Source organism: Prunus persica, chromosome G4, assembly GCF_000346465.2.
Source record: "Prunus persica cultivar Lovell chromosome G4, Prunus_persica_NCBIv2, whole genome shotgun sequence".
In the NCBI taxonomy this organism is placed as follows: Eukaryota; Viridiplantae; Streptophyta; class Magnoliopsida; order Rosales; family Rosaceae; genus Prunus; species Prunus persica.
Window position 1 is genome coordinate 18,644,241 of NC_034012.1, and position 20,893 is coordinate 18,665,133.

At 36.4% G+C, this 20,893-nt stretch overlaps 1 protein-coding gene and 2 long non-coding RNA genes across 4 annotated transcripts; 1 reads left to right on the forward strand and 2 right to left on the reverse strand.

Annotated features, from left to right (window-relative positions):
- On the reverse strand, positions 2,274-4,760 carry LOC18779930 (delta-9 acyl-lipid desaturase 1). The gene is made up of 5 exons (XM_007214079.2): positions 3,688-4,760; positions 3,445-3,585; positions 3,189-3,329; positions 2,780-2,886; positions 2,274-2,650 (listed from the first exon to the last, which is right to left on the reverse strand). The coding sequence occupies exons 1-5, from the start codon at positions 3,973-3,975 to the stop codon at positions 2,431-2,433; spliced, it is 897 nt and encodes a 298-aa protein (XP_007214141.2). The 5' UTR covers positions 3,976-4,760; the 3' UTR covers positions 2,274-2,430.
- On the forward strand, positions 14,064-15,719 carry LOC109948844. Of its 2 annotated transcripts, XR_002271291.1 has the most exons (5): positions 14,064-14,436; positions 14,519-14,572; positions 14,951-15,055; positions 15,187-15,273; positions 15,450-15,719. It is a non-coding gene; the product is annotated as an uncharacterized LOC109948844 (long non-coding RNA). The 2 variants fall into 2 exon arrangements; XR_002271290.1 differs by having other exon boundaries at positions 14,064-14,572.
- LOC109948991 lies at positions 20,035-20,876 on the reverse strand. Its single transcript, XR_002271484.1, has 3 exons — positions 20,823-20,876; positions 20,620-20,684; positions 20,035-20,232 (listed from the first exon to the last, which is right to left on the reverse strand). It is a non-coding gene; the product is annotated as an uncharacterized LOC109948991 (long non-coding RNA).

Consider the following 20,893-nt stretch of genomic DNA (forward strand, 5'->3'; position numbering starts at 1 on the left):
AGTGTCCCTGGCACCTACTAGTTGTTGGACACGCATAAGGTTCGACACAGATTTCAAAGTGAAATTTGGGTCGGGTCCTGTCAGCCTTGGCCCTTTTTTGCCATGGCAAAAGGGGGTGGAGCACTTCCACCCTACCAGCCTAGCCTAGGCAAAAGGCCCCCTAAGCCTCAAAAGCAGCTTCCAACGCACAAATGTTGCCAGCGCAAGAGATGAGCTCCGCCAACCCGGGCAAGATGAGCCCGAGCTCCTGCTAGCGAGCTGTGACTTAGGTGTTGACGCTAGGGCACATATTTCAATTTTTTTACTGTTGGCACGTGACGTACACACGCACGCCAACAGTAAAAAAATTTGAATTTTTTTCGCTGACGTTTCCTCCAACGGCTAGAACCCACGTGGCGCTACCTGGGGTGTCCGATCATTTTTTCCACTGCCATCCATCGGCATAAAAATTGAAAAAATAAATCTGAAAAAATACCAAAAAAATTTGAATTTTTTTTTTCTATAAATACCTACCAATATTATTCACTCTCCACACCAAATTTTTTACTACTAAATTCCATTTGTGTAAAAATACAAATGGAATCTTCCATCAAAGCCGGAGGCTCGTGGGCAACCATGGAAGATGTTTTGTTGTGTGAGTGTTGGGTCCAAGTTAGTCATTGTCCGAGTTCTCTCATATGTGGAGGAAAATTCATGGAGAATTTTGTGAAAGATCAGGCTCGCCTTGTACGAAAATGGCCTTAGATAGTAGGTGAAATTTTTTGAATAAAGATTTAGGGAAATGAAGAGATGCGTTGGCAAAAGCGAGGGACAACGTTCGAAGCGGCAAAAATCTAGGCAATGAGATAATGTCCTCTCAACACATCGTTGAACACCAGGGATTGACCAAGCACGTTCAGATCGTTTTGAGATCCTGCAATTCCAAAAAAGACATGCCAAACCCAGGTATCGAATGATGCAACACCCTCCAGAATGATACCTTTTTCGCCGTTCCTATTCTCATAATCTCCTTGTCATGTACTTGGGCAATTCTTCCACTGCCAGTGCATGTAGTCAATACTTCCAATCATGTCTCGAAAACCTCTTTGCTTGGCTTTTTGTAGAAGCCTTTGGAGGTTCCTAGGTGTAGGTTTGCTGAGATAATTCCTCATGTAGATAGTTTCGATTTCGTACAGAATCTGACCAAGCACTCTAGGATAGTGGATTTCCCCATCCTAGCAATCTCATCCACTTGTTATGTAGATGCGCCATACGTAAGCAGCCATAAAGATGCGCTCTAAGTTTTTGCTCCAGAAGAAGACCCGAAAACCCAAGAGCATCGTACTTCTGAACGAATTATGTGTAGTAATTGCAAACATCGTGCATGATTTTATTGAACAAATGAGACTACATACTACATCACCCTCGAAACCCAAGAGCAGACTTTCGTTCATTTGGGGGCTTAAAAAAAAAAAATCCAATCAATATATACCAAAAAAATATTTTGGCTTAAAGTGAATTTGGTGGCTGAGTTCTCTTTTATAACATAGGGTTTAAAATATATATATATATATATATATATATAAAAGCTTTAGGCTTCAAGTGTATGTATTGGATGGGCCATGTGGGGGCTCCACCTAAGAAAGACCTAAAAAAATAAAAAATAAAAATGAGTTTTGGTGGAATTATACGACTGCAACTTTTTTGTAAAGTGTGGGCAAGTGCCCACAGTAGTCCTTCATTGGGTCCGCCAGGATCCGGAAATTATACACTTCGACACCAGAGAAAATGATGGCTTAGTTTTTTTTTGGACAAAGGAAAATGATGGCTTAGTTGAAGTTAAATAAAGAAAGTATTTTTTATGTAGCTAGGGTCCTTTTTTGAATAATGTACCCACTACAAACTATATGTCGTACCTTTTATGAGTAGTATATATGTGCCTGCCTTTTATGAAGTAATTTGTATATTAGGTAAATTATTGTATGTATGTAAAGAAAGGGGTTGATGGCATGCTCTTATAAACATAGATCACCTATGTAAACGAAGTCAATATACTTTTCAAAGTGGGCAAGACTAGACCTGTCGACACTACTTTTAAGTTTTATGACAGTCTTTTTGTTTTTACTAACTAAATTCCTGCGTGGTTTTATGACTTAATAAAAAGTACTGACTTGCAAGTTGCAATGTATGGAAAAATTTGGTTTTTTTTTTTTTACTTTTTTACTTGAAAGTGAAAAAGTAATGGATTTTTGTTTACATTTCAAAACCAATCATTCAATAAAGACATGGAACAGTCATTCAATTCAACTTAGTAATTATATATATATGCGATTGTGAGTGGTATCTGCCACATAATTTGAGATCAAAACTCGGTACACAAACCATTTGAATACTAAGAAGCACACCAAACTTCTGTTTCTGTTTATGGCGGATAGGAAGTTGCTTTGAAGCCTAATTCTGAGTAGCCATGGTTTTCTGGTGTAAAGCTTTTCTTTCCTTCTGTGCCTCAGTTGGAGTTTTCACATCTGTTGCCAATCCAATTGCTTCAAGAAATCTTATTACATACCAAGTAACATCAATCTGCCACCATTCAAGACCTTGTCGAGCTGAGTAATCAAAAGCATGGTGATTATTGTGCCATCCTTCTCCAAGTGCAAGCAATCCCAACCACCTAATTAGCGTACATTTGAAGCAGAAGAAAAAAAAAAGATACCCATAAAACAGTTAAAATCCCTCATCAATTTCCATATAATAACAAATGATAGGATAGCTAGATGTTGACATTGGGCAGAATATATACCAATTGTTCCTTGACGTATCATCAGTGTGATATACTTGTTGTCCCCACATGTGGCCAGCCGAATTTACTAACATAGTACTGTGGAAAAGGCATACCATCCTCACCCCCTACAATGTCGACAAGGAATAATTTAACCTTTAAGAAAATACATATATACAAGTGGGGTTCGAACTGGGTTCGAACTTAATCATTAATATGCAAATTAAGATTCTTTTCCACCGAAAAATTCATGTATTGTTTTATGACTTTATGGCAATCGAATGAACCATGAAAAACTTTAATGCGACAATAACGTACATGCCAGCCCTTAATTAATTATACAAAAAGATATTCTATTGAAAAGCCATTAAAGTACTGAGAACGAGTAATTATAAAAAAAGAAAACAAGAGGAGGAGGAAAATATCTCACCATTCCCCATGTCAAGAAGGGCAATCCACCGACGACATAGAGTAAAGTTCCTAGTAGAAAAGAATGCAAAAGAAAAGTATGATGCAGAAACCTATAGAAGGCTTGCCGTTTCAAATCTTCAACGTTCTTCAGTCCTCCATACTGCAACAATTTCCATTGAAGAGTTGAACAAAATGAGTGCACTGTGTTGGTGTATGTAAATGTATTTAAGAGAGAGAGAGAGAGAGAGAGAGAGAGTTGGGTTGTTTTTTATTACTTTTCCAAACCGAGAGCCGCTATCGAGGATCCAACCCATGTGACTAAACCAAAAACCTTGAAGAGGGCTATGAACATCTTTCACAGTATCAGTAAACTGATGGTGATATCGGTGTGAGCTCACCCATTCTATTGGACTTCCCTACAAAAACCAAAAGAAGAAGAACAAACACATCAAATAAAAATAAAAGAAAAGGGCTGAAGCTAAGCAAAATTATGTTGCTCAAAACTGACGTTTACATACCTGAAGTGAGAGAACCCCGAAATAGGCAAACAAGTACTCGAGCCATTTCGGAATACGAAAGCTCCTGTGAGCAAGATGTCTGTGGAAAGACAGAGTAACTCCTACCCCCGTCACAGCATAGAGAGCAAAGGCCACCCAAAGCGCAGGCCAGGTGAAATGAAAGGGCGCCATCACACAAAGGCAATGCATAGTGAGAAACACAGCAGCGGTGACTATGTCAAGTAAATTCCATTTCCTTCCAAAATATTCTCCGCAGGGCATCATCACAAGTTTGACTAAAAGCTTCATCGCTCCTCTGCTTCTTTAGCTGCTGCGCAATACCGCTTCTGTTGTATCTAAACGCTGCCACTAGCAAACTATATATATACGTAACGTTGGTGTTTGGAGACAAGTTGGCCGCCTATTACATATTAATGAAGCAATTTAATACCTCGCTGCTTTGTCAGGATAGGGTATCGCTTTTTTCTTTTTTTTAATTACCAAGGCAGGAAATGTGCATTGGATATTCGATTATGTGAATTTCTAAATAATGTGTTGTTTAATATCAATATAATACGACAGCCAGCACAGTTCATGGCCCGAGCTTTTTATTTTAATTTTATTATTTGATACAAGCGATAGTGGGAGAGGGATAATTAATCTAATTTAGGACCGGTATAGAAGTAAATGTTTTTAATCACTTGAGCAACAAATTCCCTGTCTCATGGACCGAACCTTAAATAATATAATGTTTACGCAATTTTGTATACATATGAATATCTTTTTCCATACGTGTTGTTCTCTATATATTGTGGCGTTTTTTTTTTTTTTTTGTTTCCTTTTGTTTTTGGATATTTCATTTTGTCCAAACCTCTAGAAACAATCTACATTCAGTCGTATAAGTCTAAAATGAATGAACCGCTCTGTTTGAATGAAACATCACAATTAGTAGTTACTTGTTAATTTCACTATAATTTTCCAAACCGTGTGAATTTGAAGAAAAACATGGACTACAGGCCATGCTTTGCTCACATGAGTTGAATTATTGTATGAACCGACTGTCTGTACAAAGTATTGAAACTTGACAAAATTGAACTTCCATGGACACTGTCGATAATGAAGTGTGAATGCTAACAACATTTCTTCTAAACTTCTTCTTTGAATTTTCACCTTTTTTCTCATGACATTGTCGAGAATGAAGTTAAAAACAATATGATAATAGTGAGTTACAAGTCCATTTCTTTGAAATATTTACATCTATCTTATTAAAAGCTTTGGCATACAAGGAGTTTTATACAGCCTCCTTTTTGACCATATCACTCTTTATAACGTGGTGAGCAGAATACAGCGGCTAACTACTTATCCAAGTCTCAAACATCTTTTGTTTTCTTTTTGGGCTTCATTCCCTGTTGCCAAAAAAGAAAATAAAAAAACAGAAGAATTCATCATGCGTTGTTGGGGCCAGAAAGTATATTTCTCGGGTATCACATGCAAAGATATCATGGCCATGATTCTTTTCCCACTAATTAGAACACATCTCAATTTACTTTTAGCCATGCCTTTTGTTCGAAGACTAGCTAGTATTTGTTTCTTTATGGTGAGGGGAAACTTTATTTTCCTAAAGGCATTTAAACCTAAAGTTGTTAACAATTTAAAATTTGAATGGAAATTAATTATTATTTTTTGTTATACAATCAATATTGAAGGAGGGAGGAATCAAATTTAGAACCTCCAGCGCATAAATAGATGTTCTTAATCGCTTGAGCTACAAACCCCTGCGAATGAACATTAATTTTTAAAATGAAAAAGAAGAGTTTAATTAAACCAGGGTGTTGAATCTAGAAGTTGGGAATTATATTGTGTGGTTGAGTAGCTAGTAGCTACAAATGCCAGTCTTCACAACAGTGAAGCAGCTTGAGGAAATTAAATAGATACATAAGTGTACTGTATCTATCAAACATGGCCTGTCAGGGTATGAGATTTGACTGATGATTTTTATGGAGTTTGTGTGGGTGAGAGTTACCTGTAATATTGCCTTTCATGCAAACCACCGTACCCTCAGATCTTTTCTGTGGGTGAAGATGTGGTGGGGGTGTAGTTTAAATTTAGGCTTATTTATTGTAGTATCTTTTTGAATTATGGTGAAATTTTACTTTATTCTTTGAAAATTAAAGTGATACAGAGTGCCTTTTTTATCAAGATTTAGTTGTTCACTTTGCCCTTACTGTTAATTATATTAAAAATTATGTAAAAATGCTGACATGGCACAAATGAAACCCATTCTTTTGCTAAAATGTATGCCACGTGTGAAAAACATTAATAATATAATTTATTAAACCCCTCTCTCTACTCGACCTATCCCCGCCCAAGCAGCCACACACCCACCCTACCCACAAACAAACACAAACAGGAAAAATATTCCCACAAACCCACACAAACAGAACAAATATTCTTCTGAGAGGGAGATTTTGCTGGTAAACAATCAGCAAGTCATTGCAAAAATATGAATCCTCATGAGAAACTATAGATGACTTCGGGAATACGACGTCAAATTGATGGTTTAGGGCTAGCTATAGGTTTTTTTGTTGGAACTAAAGTTGCAGCGGTTTTGCTTAATTAAGTTTTAAATTTTTCTTCTTAAAACAAATCAATTAAATTATAATCTAATTTGGAATTGGTTAATTAAAATCTATGACGTGGCACATATTACATCATTTAAGACTCAAATTTGATGCATAAATTTGGTGTCTCTAGCATTTTTGAATTATATTATAACGGTTTGATCAGGTCAATTTGGGCCTAAGCTTAATATGTTTTTTCTTTTGCATTTCTTTTTTTCAACTTTATTAGCCAACTTTATTAGTCAATTTGTGATATTATATATAATAGCTCATTATTTAAGAGAATAGTTGTGAATTGTTTAAAATCCTTAAAACTTGTAAACCTTCATTCATTGTCTCATAAAATCAGAAAAAATAGATATTAAAACTTTTACCCAAAAATACCAAGATAAAATCCTCAATTTTTGTTTAAACATCTTAAAACCCAAATATTCTCCACATAAGTGTACCCTCATTAATATATACCGTCAATTCCGATAATTTTCCGTCAATTCCAATAATGTACCGTCAATTTCTTGTGTCGCATAATGTGACACATCCTCGCAGGCCTCGGCAACATAGAGTCAACCCCAGCCGCAATCCTCGCAGGCCTCGGAGACACAAAGTCAACCCAAGCTGCAATTCTGGCAGAACTTGAGGGACATATAGTCAACCTAAGAACGCATATTCTTACACCACACAGTTCAGGCATCCTCGAAACTCGTGGGGCATTATCATAAATGACAAAACTGTTTCAAGGCAACTGGGGGGCACCCTCGGGTGGGTTTGAAAACCATATATCGAAACTTATCATAAAATTTCCCATACTCCACAAATTCATATTTCAAATCTTTTCTCAACTTTCCAAAAATCAGTTCTCAGCTACCTTTGAATTTATACCCTATACTGATGAGAACTAGTGTCCATAATTTATCATTTTCAAACCACTGAGTACATATATGTATAAGTATTAAATATAAACATGTACTTAGATATTTAACTAATTTATTATTCATGTCAAAATTCGATTACATAGTAACTCATAACATTAAATCATCCAATAATACTCAGTTAGATACTTTTATAATAATCATAATAATAATAATAATAATAATAATAATAATAATAATAATAATAATAATGATAGGTAAATAAATAACTAAATAAGTCAATAACTCCTAAAGATCCCATCACTTCCAATAATGCATGATCTTCGAACATCAAAAATAACATCCGAGAATACCATAAAATATTATAATAAACTCAAAATCCATCCATAATCAAACAATTCACATAACCAGTCAATAACGTACCGCAAATTCAAATTAATATATTTTGTCCAAATACTTCATCAACGAAACTTCTCAAACACAAATCCATATTCAAAACAACCAAGACCTTCAAAATCGAAATAGTCAAAATTCCACTTTTAAAGCAACATATATATATATATATATATATATATATATATACCAGGTACTGGCCCAGCCTCTTAAGAGCAAACTTTTAATCAATTTTTTGCTTTAGTTTATGCGCGGAAGATAGTGTAGAAACGTAGAGAATAAACAAAATAATTATCAAAAATTAAAACATACAAAACCAAAATCAGGAATAAGAATATAACGAAATTAAAAAGATAACATTAATATTTAGCAAACTTACATAAAAGCAGAAGCACAGTAGTGCTTAATAGAAGCAGCACTTGGAATATAAAAACACCCAAACACTCAAAAGTACAAAGTTTATTTCTAGAGGCGATAATTTTGCGATGATCTGCAACTGAGGAGAGATCCTCCTTTTAAAGCCTCGGGGCTGTTGTCGTGTCAAATAAAAACAAGAAGTCACAAAGCAGCCTACAGTAGAGCGGCATCTTCACTTTGAGGATTCTCGCTGAACTTTCCCGCAAACAGCCAAAAAGAAAAAGCAAACTTTTTACAAAAGCAAAAGCAGAGCTAAAGCAAAAGAATCTTGCTTTAACCAGAGGAAAAATACAGTAAAACGACAAGAAAGCAAAATTTACAATTTTACAAATTGTCTCTTATCAGACAGAATATTACTGATGCCCACCATAAAGCTCCGAATGGAAATTATCTAGCATGTCTTCATTAGCAAAAGGGTCAACCTCATTTTCAGGCTGGGTGACAGATGCTGAAGCCATAGATTCGTCATTTTCAAGTCTTTTTTAGAAGATGATGATCTTGGCTGGTCTATCAATAGTTACAACCTTTGGGAAACACTCAGATTAGAATGAGTGACCAAAGGCTAAGCAGCAGCAGAGTCGGGAGATGGGATAAGAGCTGGGATGATCTTGGTGGGAGCCAGGTGATCCCTAGTGAATTTATCCCACCATCTGATGAAGATACTTCGGACTAAATTTGGAATATAAGTCCATTCCTCATCAACATAATCTGAAATAACATATTCCCATTTTAATATCCATGGTAGTTCATACATTATCATGAACCACATGAATAAGGTCCTTTGATCAGGATGGTTTTTATTCCATTTGAAAAGATTCCTTAATTTCAGGAGGAAGGTATTCCAAAGTAGGACCCCAAATCAGAAAGAAGCTCTTGGACCAATTAGGGAGTTCTTTCAGAGCTCTAAGCTTAAACTGGATAAACCAAGTATGAGAATAGTTTTGATTTTGGAAACATAAAACATATTCCCATGCCTTTTTTTTATAATCCCATAAATTATAAGAATATGGCCTAATTTCAGGATGGATAAATCTTTTGGCCCCTTCAGGGCTAGGGCCCCATTCTTCCAAGGAAATGACATTTAGGATTTGTGAAATCGGGATATTGGCAAATCCAGATCGCTGAAAAGGACAGGTACAAAATAGCTCTTAATGTCCTTTTTGGACATTACGAATGGAACGTTCTACCTTTTGGATTGAAAAATGCCCCTTCTGAATTTCAAAATATTATGAATGATATATTTAATCTTTACACTGCTTTCACCATTGTTTATATTGATGATGTTTTAGTCTATTCTAATTTTTTGGAACAGCACTTTAAACATCTAAATATTTTCTTGAAAGTTGTGAAACATGCAAGATTAGTGGTATCGGCAAAGAAAATGAAACTATTTTCTTCAAAAGTTTACTTTTTGGGACATAATATTAATAAGGGGCTAATAATTCCTATTGATAGAGCAATATACTTTGCTGATAAGTTCCCTAACGAAATTAGGGACAAGCAACAGTTACAAAGATTTTTAGGAAGTCTTAATTACATAAAGGATTTTTATAAAGATTTAGCTCATGACTCAAAATTATTATATCAAAGGTTGAAAAAGAACCCGGTTTCTTGGTCTGATGAACACACTAAAGCTGTTAGGAGATTGAAAGTTAAAGAATTTCCTTGTTTAGCTTTAGCCAACCCAGAAGCCTTTAAAATCGTAGACCGATGCTTCAAAAATAGGGTATGGGGGAATCTTAAAACAGAGGGTTGATAACTCGGCACAATTAGTTAGGTTCACCACTGGAGTTTGGAAACCAGCTTAAAAGAATTATTCCACTGTTAAGAAAGAAATGTTAGCCATCGTCCATGCTGTCTCTAAATTTGAAAGTGATCTTTTAAACAAGAAATTTTTTATAAGAGTAGATTGCAAGGGGGCCAAAGACATTTTGTTCAAGGATGTTAAAAATCTAGCATCAAAACAAATTTTTGCAAGATGGCAAGGAATTCTTTCTACTTTCGATTTTGATATTGAATTTATTAAAGGTGAAACTAACGCACTCCCGGACTTTTTAACTCGAGAAGTTTTGCAGGGTGCGAACTAGAAGTTCCGGACAGATGACTCGAAGTAAGAGCTCTTCTGCTCTTATCAAGTCATCCCCTAATGATCCAAAGCCACTGATGTCTTCTTCTCCATATAATAAGGGTAAGGAGAAGCAGATTGCTGAAAATCCATTCCGTGAATATATGAATATGTCTGTAGCAATCATTGAAATGAATGATCTACATAAACACCCAAATTTTCCGGCTGAAAAATATTTAAGGGATAATATTCCTTCCTTGAATAAGCCTCGTATTTTCTATGAAACTCTTCTAATTGAAACTAAGTATGTTAATATCGTTCATCGTCATAGAGGTGAAAATGCCAACACCATAGTATTCTCCAAAATCCAAATCCTAAATGTCATTTCCTTGGAAGAATGGGGCCCTAGCCCTGAATGGGCCAAAAGATTTATCCATCCTGAAATTAGGCCATATTCCTATAATTTATGGGATTATAAAAAGGTATGGGAATATGTTTTATGTTTCCAAAATCTAAACTATTCTCATACTTGGTTTATCCAGTTTAAGCTTAGAGCTCTGAAAGAACTCCTTAATTGGTTCAAGAGCTTCTTTCTGATTTGGGGTCCTACTTTGGAATACCTTCCTCCTGAAATTAAGGAATCTTTTCAAATGAAATGTTGCAAATGGAATAAAAATCATCCAGATCAAGGGACCTTATTCATGTGGTTCATGATACTGTATGAACAACCATGGATATTAAAATAGGAATATGTTATTTCGGAAGATGTTGATGAGAAATAGACCTATATTCCAAATTTAGTCCGAAGTATCTTAATCAGATGGTGGGATAAATTCACTGGGGATCACCTGGCTCCCACCAAGATCGTCCCAGCTCTTATCCTATCTCCCGACTCTGCTGCTGCTCAGCCTTTGGTCACTCCTTCTAATCTGAGTGTTTCCCAAATGTTGCAACTGTTGATAGACCAGCTAGGATCATCATCTTCTAAAGAAGACTTGAAAAAGAAAGTCCTCCAGATTCTCGATATGGATGACGAATCTATGGCTGCAGCATCTGCCACCCAGCCTGAAGATGAGGTGGACCCTTTTGCTAATGAAGAGCAAGATTCTTCTATTTTAACTCTACTTTCGCTTTTGTAAAAAGTTTGCTTTTTTCTTTTTGGCTGTTTGCGGGAAAGTTCAGAGAGAATCCTCAAAGTGAAGATGTCACTCTACTGTAGGTTGCTTTGTGACTTCTTGTCTTTGTTTGACACGACAACAGCCCCAAGGCTTTAAAAAGAGGACCTCTCCTCAGTTGCAGATCATCGCAAAATTATCACCTCCAGAAAGAAACTTTGTACTTTTGAGTGTTTGAGTGTTTGAGTGTTTTTATATTCCAAGTGCTGCTTCTACGAAGCTTCTGTTAAGCACTACTGCCCTTCTGCTTTTATGTAAGTTTGCTAAATATTAATGTTATCGTTTATATCGTTTTGAATTTCGTTATATTCTTATCTCTGGTTTTGGCTTTTTATGTTTGAATTTCTGATAATTATTCTGTTTATTCTCTACGTTTGTACACTACCTTCCGCGCATTAACTAAAGAAAAAAATTGATTAAAAATTTGCTCTTAAGAGGCCGGGCCAGTACCTGGTGTGTGTGTGTGTGTGTATATATATATATATATGCATATAACTCCCATAATCAGAACAATCCATATTTAATGCATATTAATTCAATTGGTAAAAACAATGCACTATCAAAACAAAGTCCACTCATGAAAGCATAAATTCCAAAAAGACCCCAAAATAATTCAAATAACGGTCAAGGCTTGTACATGATCATTCTAATACTTCTCAAAGGGTGAAACTACCTCGGAAGATTCACGGTCAACCGACGGGTCAAACTACCCAATCTTGGTCAACCGGGCCCGCGGGGCCCACGACTTCTGATTTCCGAACCAAAAGTTCCTATGATTTCAACAAGGTTTAATAAACATGTCCTGTTAGTTTGGTCCGAATTGAACGGTCAGATCGCTCATGATCGCACGATCGGACGGTTATCGTTTATCCTAGATCAACATATTTTAAATTGGAATCAATCCAACGGTCCGAACATATCGAACTCGGATAACACCTAATATGATCGAACCGTCATGCTCGGGACAACATGAGGATGATTTTAGGACTCTAGGACAGGCCAAAAAGTTTCTCACGCGCCGCCACATGCGCCGGCAACTCGTGGGTGTCCGAAGCAATTCTGGCGATTAGAAAAACTCCAAATCACCGGTCAAGACTTATACCTACATGAAGAGCACATTAAATGGAGCAACTTTTGTTCTTGGACCTACCCCAAAAAGTCACCGGAAGTGGCCGGAATCGGGGGCCGAAACCGGCCAAAACTTCCATCGCTTATTTTCGTCTCAAAGGCCAGAAATTTCTCCTAAATTACCCAACCAGCAGCTAGAATATCTCAATAGGATGAGAAAGCATACCTGGATCGCACGATTTGGTGGCCGGAATCGCACACACGAACTCTGGAAAGTTATGACAAAAATCTGGCAGATTTTTCGTCAATTTTCACATCCCAAATCTGGAGAATTGTTAGGCTTTCAAGGGTAGATGTCATATGGGTTTTGTAGAGGAGGAGGATGAGAGAAACTTTCATGAAGGAAGCGCCGCCAACCAACTTTGGACGGCCCCGGAAATTGGCCGGGCAGTGGCGGCTGCGCGAAAGAGAAAAAAACTGGATTTTCTGGTTTGAGGAGAGAGCGTGTCGTGAGGCAGGAGAGAGAAAGCTGCCAGCTTTTTAAAAAAGGGAAATAGCTCAAAATACCACCCATTTTATAATTTTTTGTGAAAATACCATCCCTCTCCAAAAAATTTAAAACTGTCACATATAAATACATATTTATTGTCCACTGATTGCACCCATATCACATTTTCAGAAATTTTGTTCTCTCCACCGACCACAGCTTCTTTTGCTTTGCAGAGTCGTAATCGATAATATTGTCTGCTCCACTGAGATCTTCGTCGCTGCCTACCACACATCCACTGGAAAGGCCCTAGCTTTCACATCGTCTTTCGCTTCTTCTCACTTGGACTCACCGACCCAGCACGCCAACTCGCTCAACAGCTCGCCTGCGTTGCAGAGATCGCTCACTTCTGTAGCTGCCGGCAGGATGAAGAAGGCATTGGGTCTCAAATCGCCGGGTTCGGGCTCCAAGAAGAGTCTTGGGTCCGGTGGGTTCGGGTCGGGACCTGGAAAGCCCAAGCGGGTTATGACGGTGGGTGAGCTAATGAGGATCCAAATGGGGATTTCTGACGCCATGGACTCTAGAGTCAGGAAAGCATGCTTAGGATTTCTGCTGCTCAGGTGAGCTCAATTTCTGTGCTTTCTTATTTGTGATCTTGGTTGATCTGGTTTGATGGGTTTGATTTCGTTTGGTGGGTAATGCTTGATTTTTATCATTGTGATAATTGTGATGATGGGATGGATATGGATATGGAGATTAATTTTGCTACTTGTTTGGCCAATTTTGGATTTTGGTTTTTCTTACTTTAAAACAAAAATTCTTTCTTCACTAAGTGTAGTTCAATCTGATAAAACTGACAATGCAAAATGTTTCACGAATGTTTAATTTCATAATGGGTAATTTCAAACTTCTGTGAATGGTCGTCTGCCTTGGAATTGTAATTAATCCAGCCTTGTGTTTGATGGACTCATTACAGGTAGGAAGCTTTTTTGTTTATTTTAAATTTTGGGTATCCATCCCATTTATGAACTTCCGCCAGAAGTAATTAGGTTAATGAATCTAAACTTCATGCCTTTGAATATTCATCCCGTAAAATCTATGTACTTTTGTTGCAATGAGTTCTGCAGCATGGTAAGGAAGATTTTTATCTATACAGTAGAGGAAGTCAAGAGGTTGTCACCCAAGATAAAACTTACACTCAATGAAGAGGTCAAACCAGGAAAGCCAGATTCTGAAGCAGCAGTCAACACAGAAGACCAGTCATCCATTGTGGGAGCTGCATACTGATCTGCCCCTTTGTCTCTAGCTATATAATGAATAATTGGAAAAAAAAATTGGAAAATGGAACTTGATTGTCACATGAGATTCTGTCTGCTAGGATGATGCTATCTATGACAAAGTACACATGCTGGAAGAATTGGTTGAGTTTCCCTGCATGCTGAAATGGAGGGGGGCAGTGGCCTGTAATGCACATGCAATCTGGAGAGTCACTACTCGTGACAGGGTTTGGGTGTTATGGTTATTGGTTGTCTAGTTTTGCCAAGAGGATCTCATAGTGCTTACTTGTTTGGGCGAATTGAGTCAGTGGTAGTCCCACTGGAGCAGCTCAAGTCCTCTGATTTTACTGATCAACAAAAATACTATGCCTGCAAAATGAAATAAAGGAGCTTTTCTGGTAATGAACTTTACTTTTGGACACACACATGCGCAATGAACTTTACTGTCTTTGATGGCATTTTGTGTTATTTGTTTGATAGGAAGGTGATGCTGCTGTTGCTGTTGCTGAGGAGGTGAAGAAGAACAACCATGTAGTAAGAAATTTGGAGAAGCGTCAATAGATTTGCACCCTTGACCAGCATATTGAAGAGCAATTTGGTGGTGGTCGTCTATTGGCTTGTATCTCATCACGACTTGGACAGTGGCTGTGCTGATGGGTATGTGACTTTATTTGCCTATGTCTGTTTCTAGTCAGCAGATTTGTCATAGGCATATTAATGTAGTTACCATATTGCAAGGGCTGAAATCTGGATGATATCAGCTTCTTTTTATTGTTGTTTTAAAGTGAGGTATGTATGGGTCTTATGAAATTTTTACAGAAATATATTGGAGGGCAAATAATTTTATTTTAGTTTTTTATTCCCAAATGATACCCAAAACATGTAAGCTTCACACTATGTTAATTTCTGCAGGATGGGAAAACATTGGACAATGAGTTGGAGGTTGTTGAGGGAATGAAGCTAGACAGGGGCTACATATCCCCTTATTTCATCACCAACCAGAACAATCAGAAATGTGTAAGTTTTAGTTTGACTCAGCGATAACTATGTCCTGAAACTATTAGAGGCCTGCTTGTTAAAGTTAGCAGCACCTCAAGTCCCTTTTTGTTTGATGCTGATTATCTTCAAACTTGTGTATGTGCTGATAGGAATTGGAAAATCCTCTAATCATAATCCATGAGAAGAAAATCCCAAGTATTAATGATGTGGTTAAAGTATTGGAGTTGGTTTTGCAGGTTTCTTCGTTTTTACTATGAATTGGTTGACAAACTTTTGCTCCTTTTCAGAAGCAAAGGTGTTCGCATTTTGCTCCTTTTCAGAAGCAAAGGTGTTCGCATTTTGTTATATATTTCAGAACCGAAGTTATAAAAGAAAATGATTTTCCTCTTTGCTAATTGAGAATCATTTGCAGTTATGATTTCAGATCTGTAGATAACCTGTTGTTGCTGATATTGCTACACGGGAGGAGAATAGAACAGCTTGGAAAATGTGCAAGAAGGGAGAGCTAACTCATACAACGAAGAACAAATTGATGAAGTTAAGATCAAATTAGTAGAATTTGTGAGCTCTCCATTATTTATAATTATAGGTAGGAAGTATGTATGTAATAGAGCAAAGATTGGTTGACTATGTAATAACAATTGAATTGTCAAGTTTTATGAAAGAAATAATTTTTGCTTCTCGGGATAGTATTGTTAGGGTTCGATGGCGATTTATTTTCCATGTCTAAATTGTAGTCTGTAATGGATGTGTGTGTATTGTATGTAGATTGACTTAATATTGCTGTCCTATTGCATGTGTATTGTACTAATATTGCCTATGTATTGTATACATATTGTATGCATATTGCCATCGTATTGCATGTATATTGTGATGCTATTGCTGTCTTATTGCCATTATATTGCCCTAATATTGCCTCTCTAGTGCATGTATATTGACTACGGCTCATCAATGGGTTTACGGTTTGGGCCATACTTCATTCAAAAAGAAGACGAGGAGGAGAAAGAAACAACGTGCCTTTTAAAAACAGGCAGTCAGGTGCATCATAATTACATCGTAAGACATTGTAAGAAATTATTTTAAAAAATAATAACAACTAAAAAATAATTTACAAAAAAAGGAAGGTTTGAATAAAGAGACAGAGAGCGAATAAGGGGAGAAAGAGACAGAACGAAGCTAGAGAGAGACAGAGAGAGAGAGCTGCGCTACAGAAAGAGAGCAAAGAGAGAGACAGAGAGTTGCACTAGAGAGAGAGAGAGAGAGAGAGCCAAGAGAGAGACAGAGAGCTACGAGAGAACAAAATTTCTGAACATGTGAAAAATCAGCAATAAGTGGACAATAATTATATTTTTATAGGTGATATTGTAATACTATTGCTATCGTATTGTGGTTATATTGCTTTAATATTACCTCTATAGTGTACATGTATTGGCCTAATATTGCTATTATATCGTATGTCAATGGCCATTTGGTCTAATAACAGAGTCTCCACTTCGTTGAAAGTAATCCTGAATTCAAATCTCATGGACACGACAATTGTTATCCATCCTTATATTAGCATGAATTGATGTTGACCTTTGAAATGATAGTTGGAGTTACACATCGATTCATATTCAAAAGGAAAGTAATTCTCTCCCTCAATGAATCTTCGTTCAAAAGAAGGCAGCTATCAAATATTGGGTACAAAAATGCAAGATCCACAGTAAATTAATTGGGCACAAACCACATATTACAAAACCAGGATGATTTTTGGCATGCTTGAAAAGACAAGGACCAAATACAACAGAAAAGAAAATCCATTCAAGCTTCTCACTAAACATGGCTCAAGCACTCGACCATGGTTTCAATCCAAACCTACCCAACAAGGGCATACCACGTGTCCATCGTAACAGAAGAGTCGCATTTACAAAGCATGAACTGCAATATGTTTCTTTTTCTCCTAAACAAAATTATTACTAAAATGGAACAAAAGATCCCTAACATAGAGCAATACAGGCAAAGATAGTCAATTGTCATACACACAAAATTAGTCCTCATCCATCCCTGCATGCTGATCTCTCTTACTAGGGCCACCTGCTGGTTTTGCCATTATAATCTGCAAGATAGTCAAAGCACTGTCAACAACCTTTTTTTAATGAAGGTATTAAACATTAAATAGGCTGCAATCAGATGGATTCATCATTTCTCACACATTTTTAGCTAGCCAGAAAACCACCAGCATATAGATTTTCTATTTACTATCAAGCCTTCTGCACTGAAGCCATATTCATTATAAAAGTTCAACATTTCCCAAAAGTAACTTTCAATTTTATTTTATTTTTCCAAGTTAAAAACTAACATTTGCGACCGTTCTTTTGAGTTATAAAGGAGTTTGTGTTCTGAGTACACACGTGCATACATGCATTTGTGCCAAGTTAGGGGAACTTTGAAAAAAAAAGAGAGAAAAAGACTTCACAAAAAGTATAAAAGTATAAAATTAAATAAATAAATAAAAAGAATAGTCAACTAATTCATAAAGCCTCGACTTTTTATTATTATTATTTTTTAAACTATATGTAGTTTAGCATTTTTTCTGCTTTGGCCTCAAAGATGCAATCAGGGATTCAAAGATGTAGTTCATACCAAATTTGGTTCGTCAGGTTTAAGTAGAAGACCTGGATCTGAAACTCTTACACTAGGCAGCACTTTACCCTGAGAATGATTTATATTCACTTCGTACCTTGTCAGGGTTGCTTGCCTGCATGCAATATAACCCCAAATATCAAATGTAGTTATAAAGCAGAGATACAAATTATATAAAACAGGTCACTATTGAATGACATCATTCAAGACATCAGTGAAGCCTTACGTGTAAAGTTTTCCGCCTTATGCGTGCCTACAGTTAGAACAAGCAAGCCAGGAGCATATGACAAAACTAAACTTATACGTATCAAGTCTAAAAGAACAAATAATGTACATTAAATAGGACCCTTTTTGCCAAAACAAAGCATATTGGATCCATATCAGCAAAGCAATAAGAATTGTCCAATTTGGAAATCTCCAACTCAATCACCAATGTCATAAATCAATATTAATAACAATTTCACGAATCAAGCACAATCTTGGATACTGCACTTCTGTTTCCCTGACTGGAACATGAGCAGAAAGCTTCTATTATGATCTACAGTACCATCGGTGTCCTAGAATTCAATCCACGTTATTTGTTTTGAGCCTAAAAACATATTATTCTTCATTCTGAAAATGCACAAACTTAACAAGAGTCCGAGACTTCCAATTTACTAGTCACAGAAGACTTCCAATCTCACTCTCCTTCTCCCCTTTCCCCTCTCTCCTCTCAGAGCAAGACCAGAACGTAAAATCCAAACAGCCTATCCCACTCCTCTAGTACCTAAAACTAACCACGTATATCTTAATCCAATTCCAAACCAATCTGAAGGGGAAGCATAAATGATGGCTTCATCTACCAGACTTTATAAAATAAAATAAAAGGGGGTTGATTGAAAAGGCAAGCTTCCAACTGTTGCTTTCATTGCACAAGAAGTTCTTTAGAAGTCATGCTCCCACTAAATACTCAAATTAAATAGGGCAAAACAATTTTCCCATGCTATAACATACTCATTGTTTTTAGCTACAAAAGAACTATTCCTTTGTTAATAATAAGAAGCAAAATATTTCAGGCGTAGTTTGGAAGGAACTTAATTGAGCTTATATTGGCCTAACTATTCAACTTTATCTATTTATTTATTCTAGTATCTTAAACGAAAATTACTCAAGCCATTGTTATAGGTTTTGCTCAACCTGCATAATGAACATAATAAAAACCAGGGAGCACAAACTAGCATACAGAGTGAATAAAAATAAAATTTGAGAACAGAACTGTTACCATCCACCAGGATGCCCCACATAAACCACTAAACTAATAAGACCTCCAGGCACCACGATACTTTTTGCAACTTCCAATGCCTTCTTCAGTGTTGTTTCTGACTCTGATAATTGTTTTGTCACCCCCAGGAAGATAGCCAAGATTGAAAGCGACAAGCCTAATCACCCACGAAATCAAACCTTTCAGGAAGCAAGTTTTCTACTAAGAAAAATAATGCAGTAACACGTTCGATAATATTTCCATACAATATGAACATGATATTAAGTATAATAAACATTAGTCGAATATTCAATAACTTCCTGGTTAATATACAGAACACATTCCGACTTCAATAAAGAGCCAAAAGTTATTGAAGCAAACAATATGAATACCGATAAGTTTATGATTATACAAATCGAACATAAAACAGACGTACAAAAAGCATTTGCATTAATCTTGGCCATTAGAAGAAATTTAATAGCCTTGAGTTTCTTTCTTATTTTAGCTCTGCGCACGTTTCTCATAAATCAAATGCCAATTGCATTAAGATTTTAAACACAGAACCATAAGATAGGAACATCAAGAAACTTGGGTTATAGTGAGTACCTAACAGATGTATCTTTTGGGAAAAAAAAAAATACTCAAGCAGGTAATTTTTTATTTATTTGCAATTTACCTCAAATGCAGGGCAATGAAATGCTTGCTTTTCATCCTCATTCTGTCAACCAACGTTTTCCCCATTTCATTAATAAGGTCATTAAACTTCAAGGCATGATAATTTGCTCTACACCTAAGTTTTTGTAAATTTGAATCCAATTTATTTGAAAGCCTGCAATCAAACTTTGTGAGCTGAACACCCTGCACACTAGAAAGCATAACAAACAACTGTAAATTCTATATATCCCAAAAAGGCACTCATTCAAGCACTGGAAATTTTTCTTCCTCGGTTATATACACCAGCATATGATAATTAACAAATTCTTTACAAAAATGTGGTAGGTTCTCCTGAAAGACACTTACAATATTTTTATTAAGAACAGGCACTAAACGATCCTGGTAGCATTTTGCATTGCCCTTCCTTGGGACACGCATGCTATATGGACTCATTGGTTTTCTTCCCTTTGTTGGAAGCTGTTTAATGATTTCAACATATTTTGATAGAGATTATATAAACCAGTCTACATCAAAGATTTCATCAAAGTTGCTGCACCAAATACCCGAATAACAATATTAATCCACAGACAGTTTTGCTTACATGGACCTTCACAGTAGTTTTGTATCTGTGATATGGTGAAAATGACCTGGAATCCTTCCAAAATAATTTCTGGCCCAGCTTGAGAAAAAGAAGAGTAGCATTCAAGATATAAGCTGCAACAAGAGCATCAGTTATCTGTAACAGAATCAAGAAAGAAGCACAAGATACTGAATCAGCAGAAAAAACATGCATGGTAACAAACCAGTCTTATCACTCATGGAATGAAAAAGTTACAAAGTCCTATCAACAAGTCCTATACAGGATCTACTTATAACCAGATGCCTAAACGAAATAACAAATCAAAATTAGACTAATAAAGAAGCCATTTGGAATCTGAATGCATAACCACAATGTACTTTAAGCCTTAAATGAAGATATTAGAACGATATGTTAGGCCTCAAATGGAAGAATGAAAAGGACATTGGTGGTTTAAGCCTCCACTAATAGCTCAATCAAGAAACTCACCCCTCTTCTTTGCTGGTTTAAGCCTCCACTAATAGCAGTCAACAAATATGTTTTCACATCAGCAGCTGCAACATTTAGGACATTGGTTTTGTAAATCAAAAGCCTCAGATAAGTTAACCAAAATCACAACAGAATCGATTCAATTACGACGTCATTACTGCAACCATGGAGAAAAAAACCATAAATAAAGTTGATTACTTTACTTGCAAAGTTATCGGCGGCACGCTACCATGGAAGAAATCCGATTTCCTTGTACACTTGTTCAATCTATCTC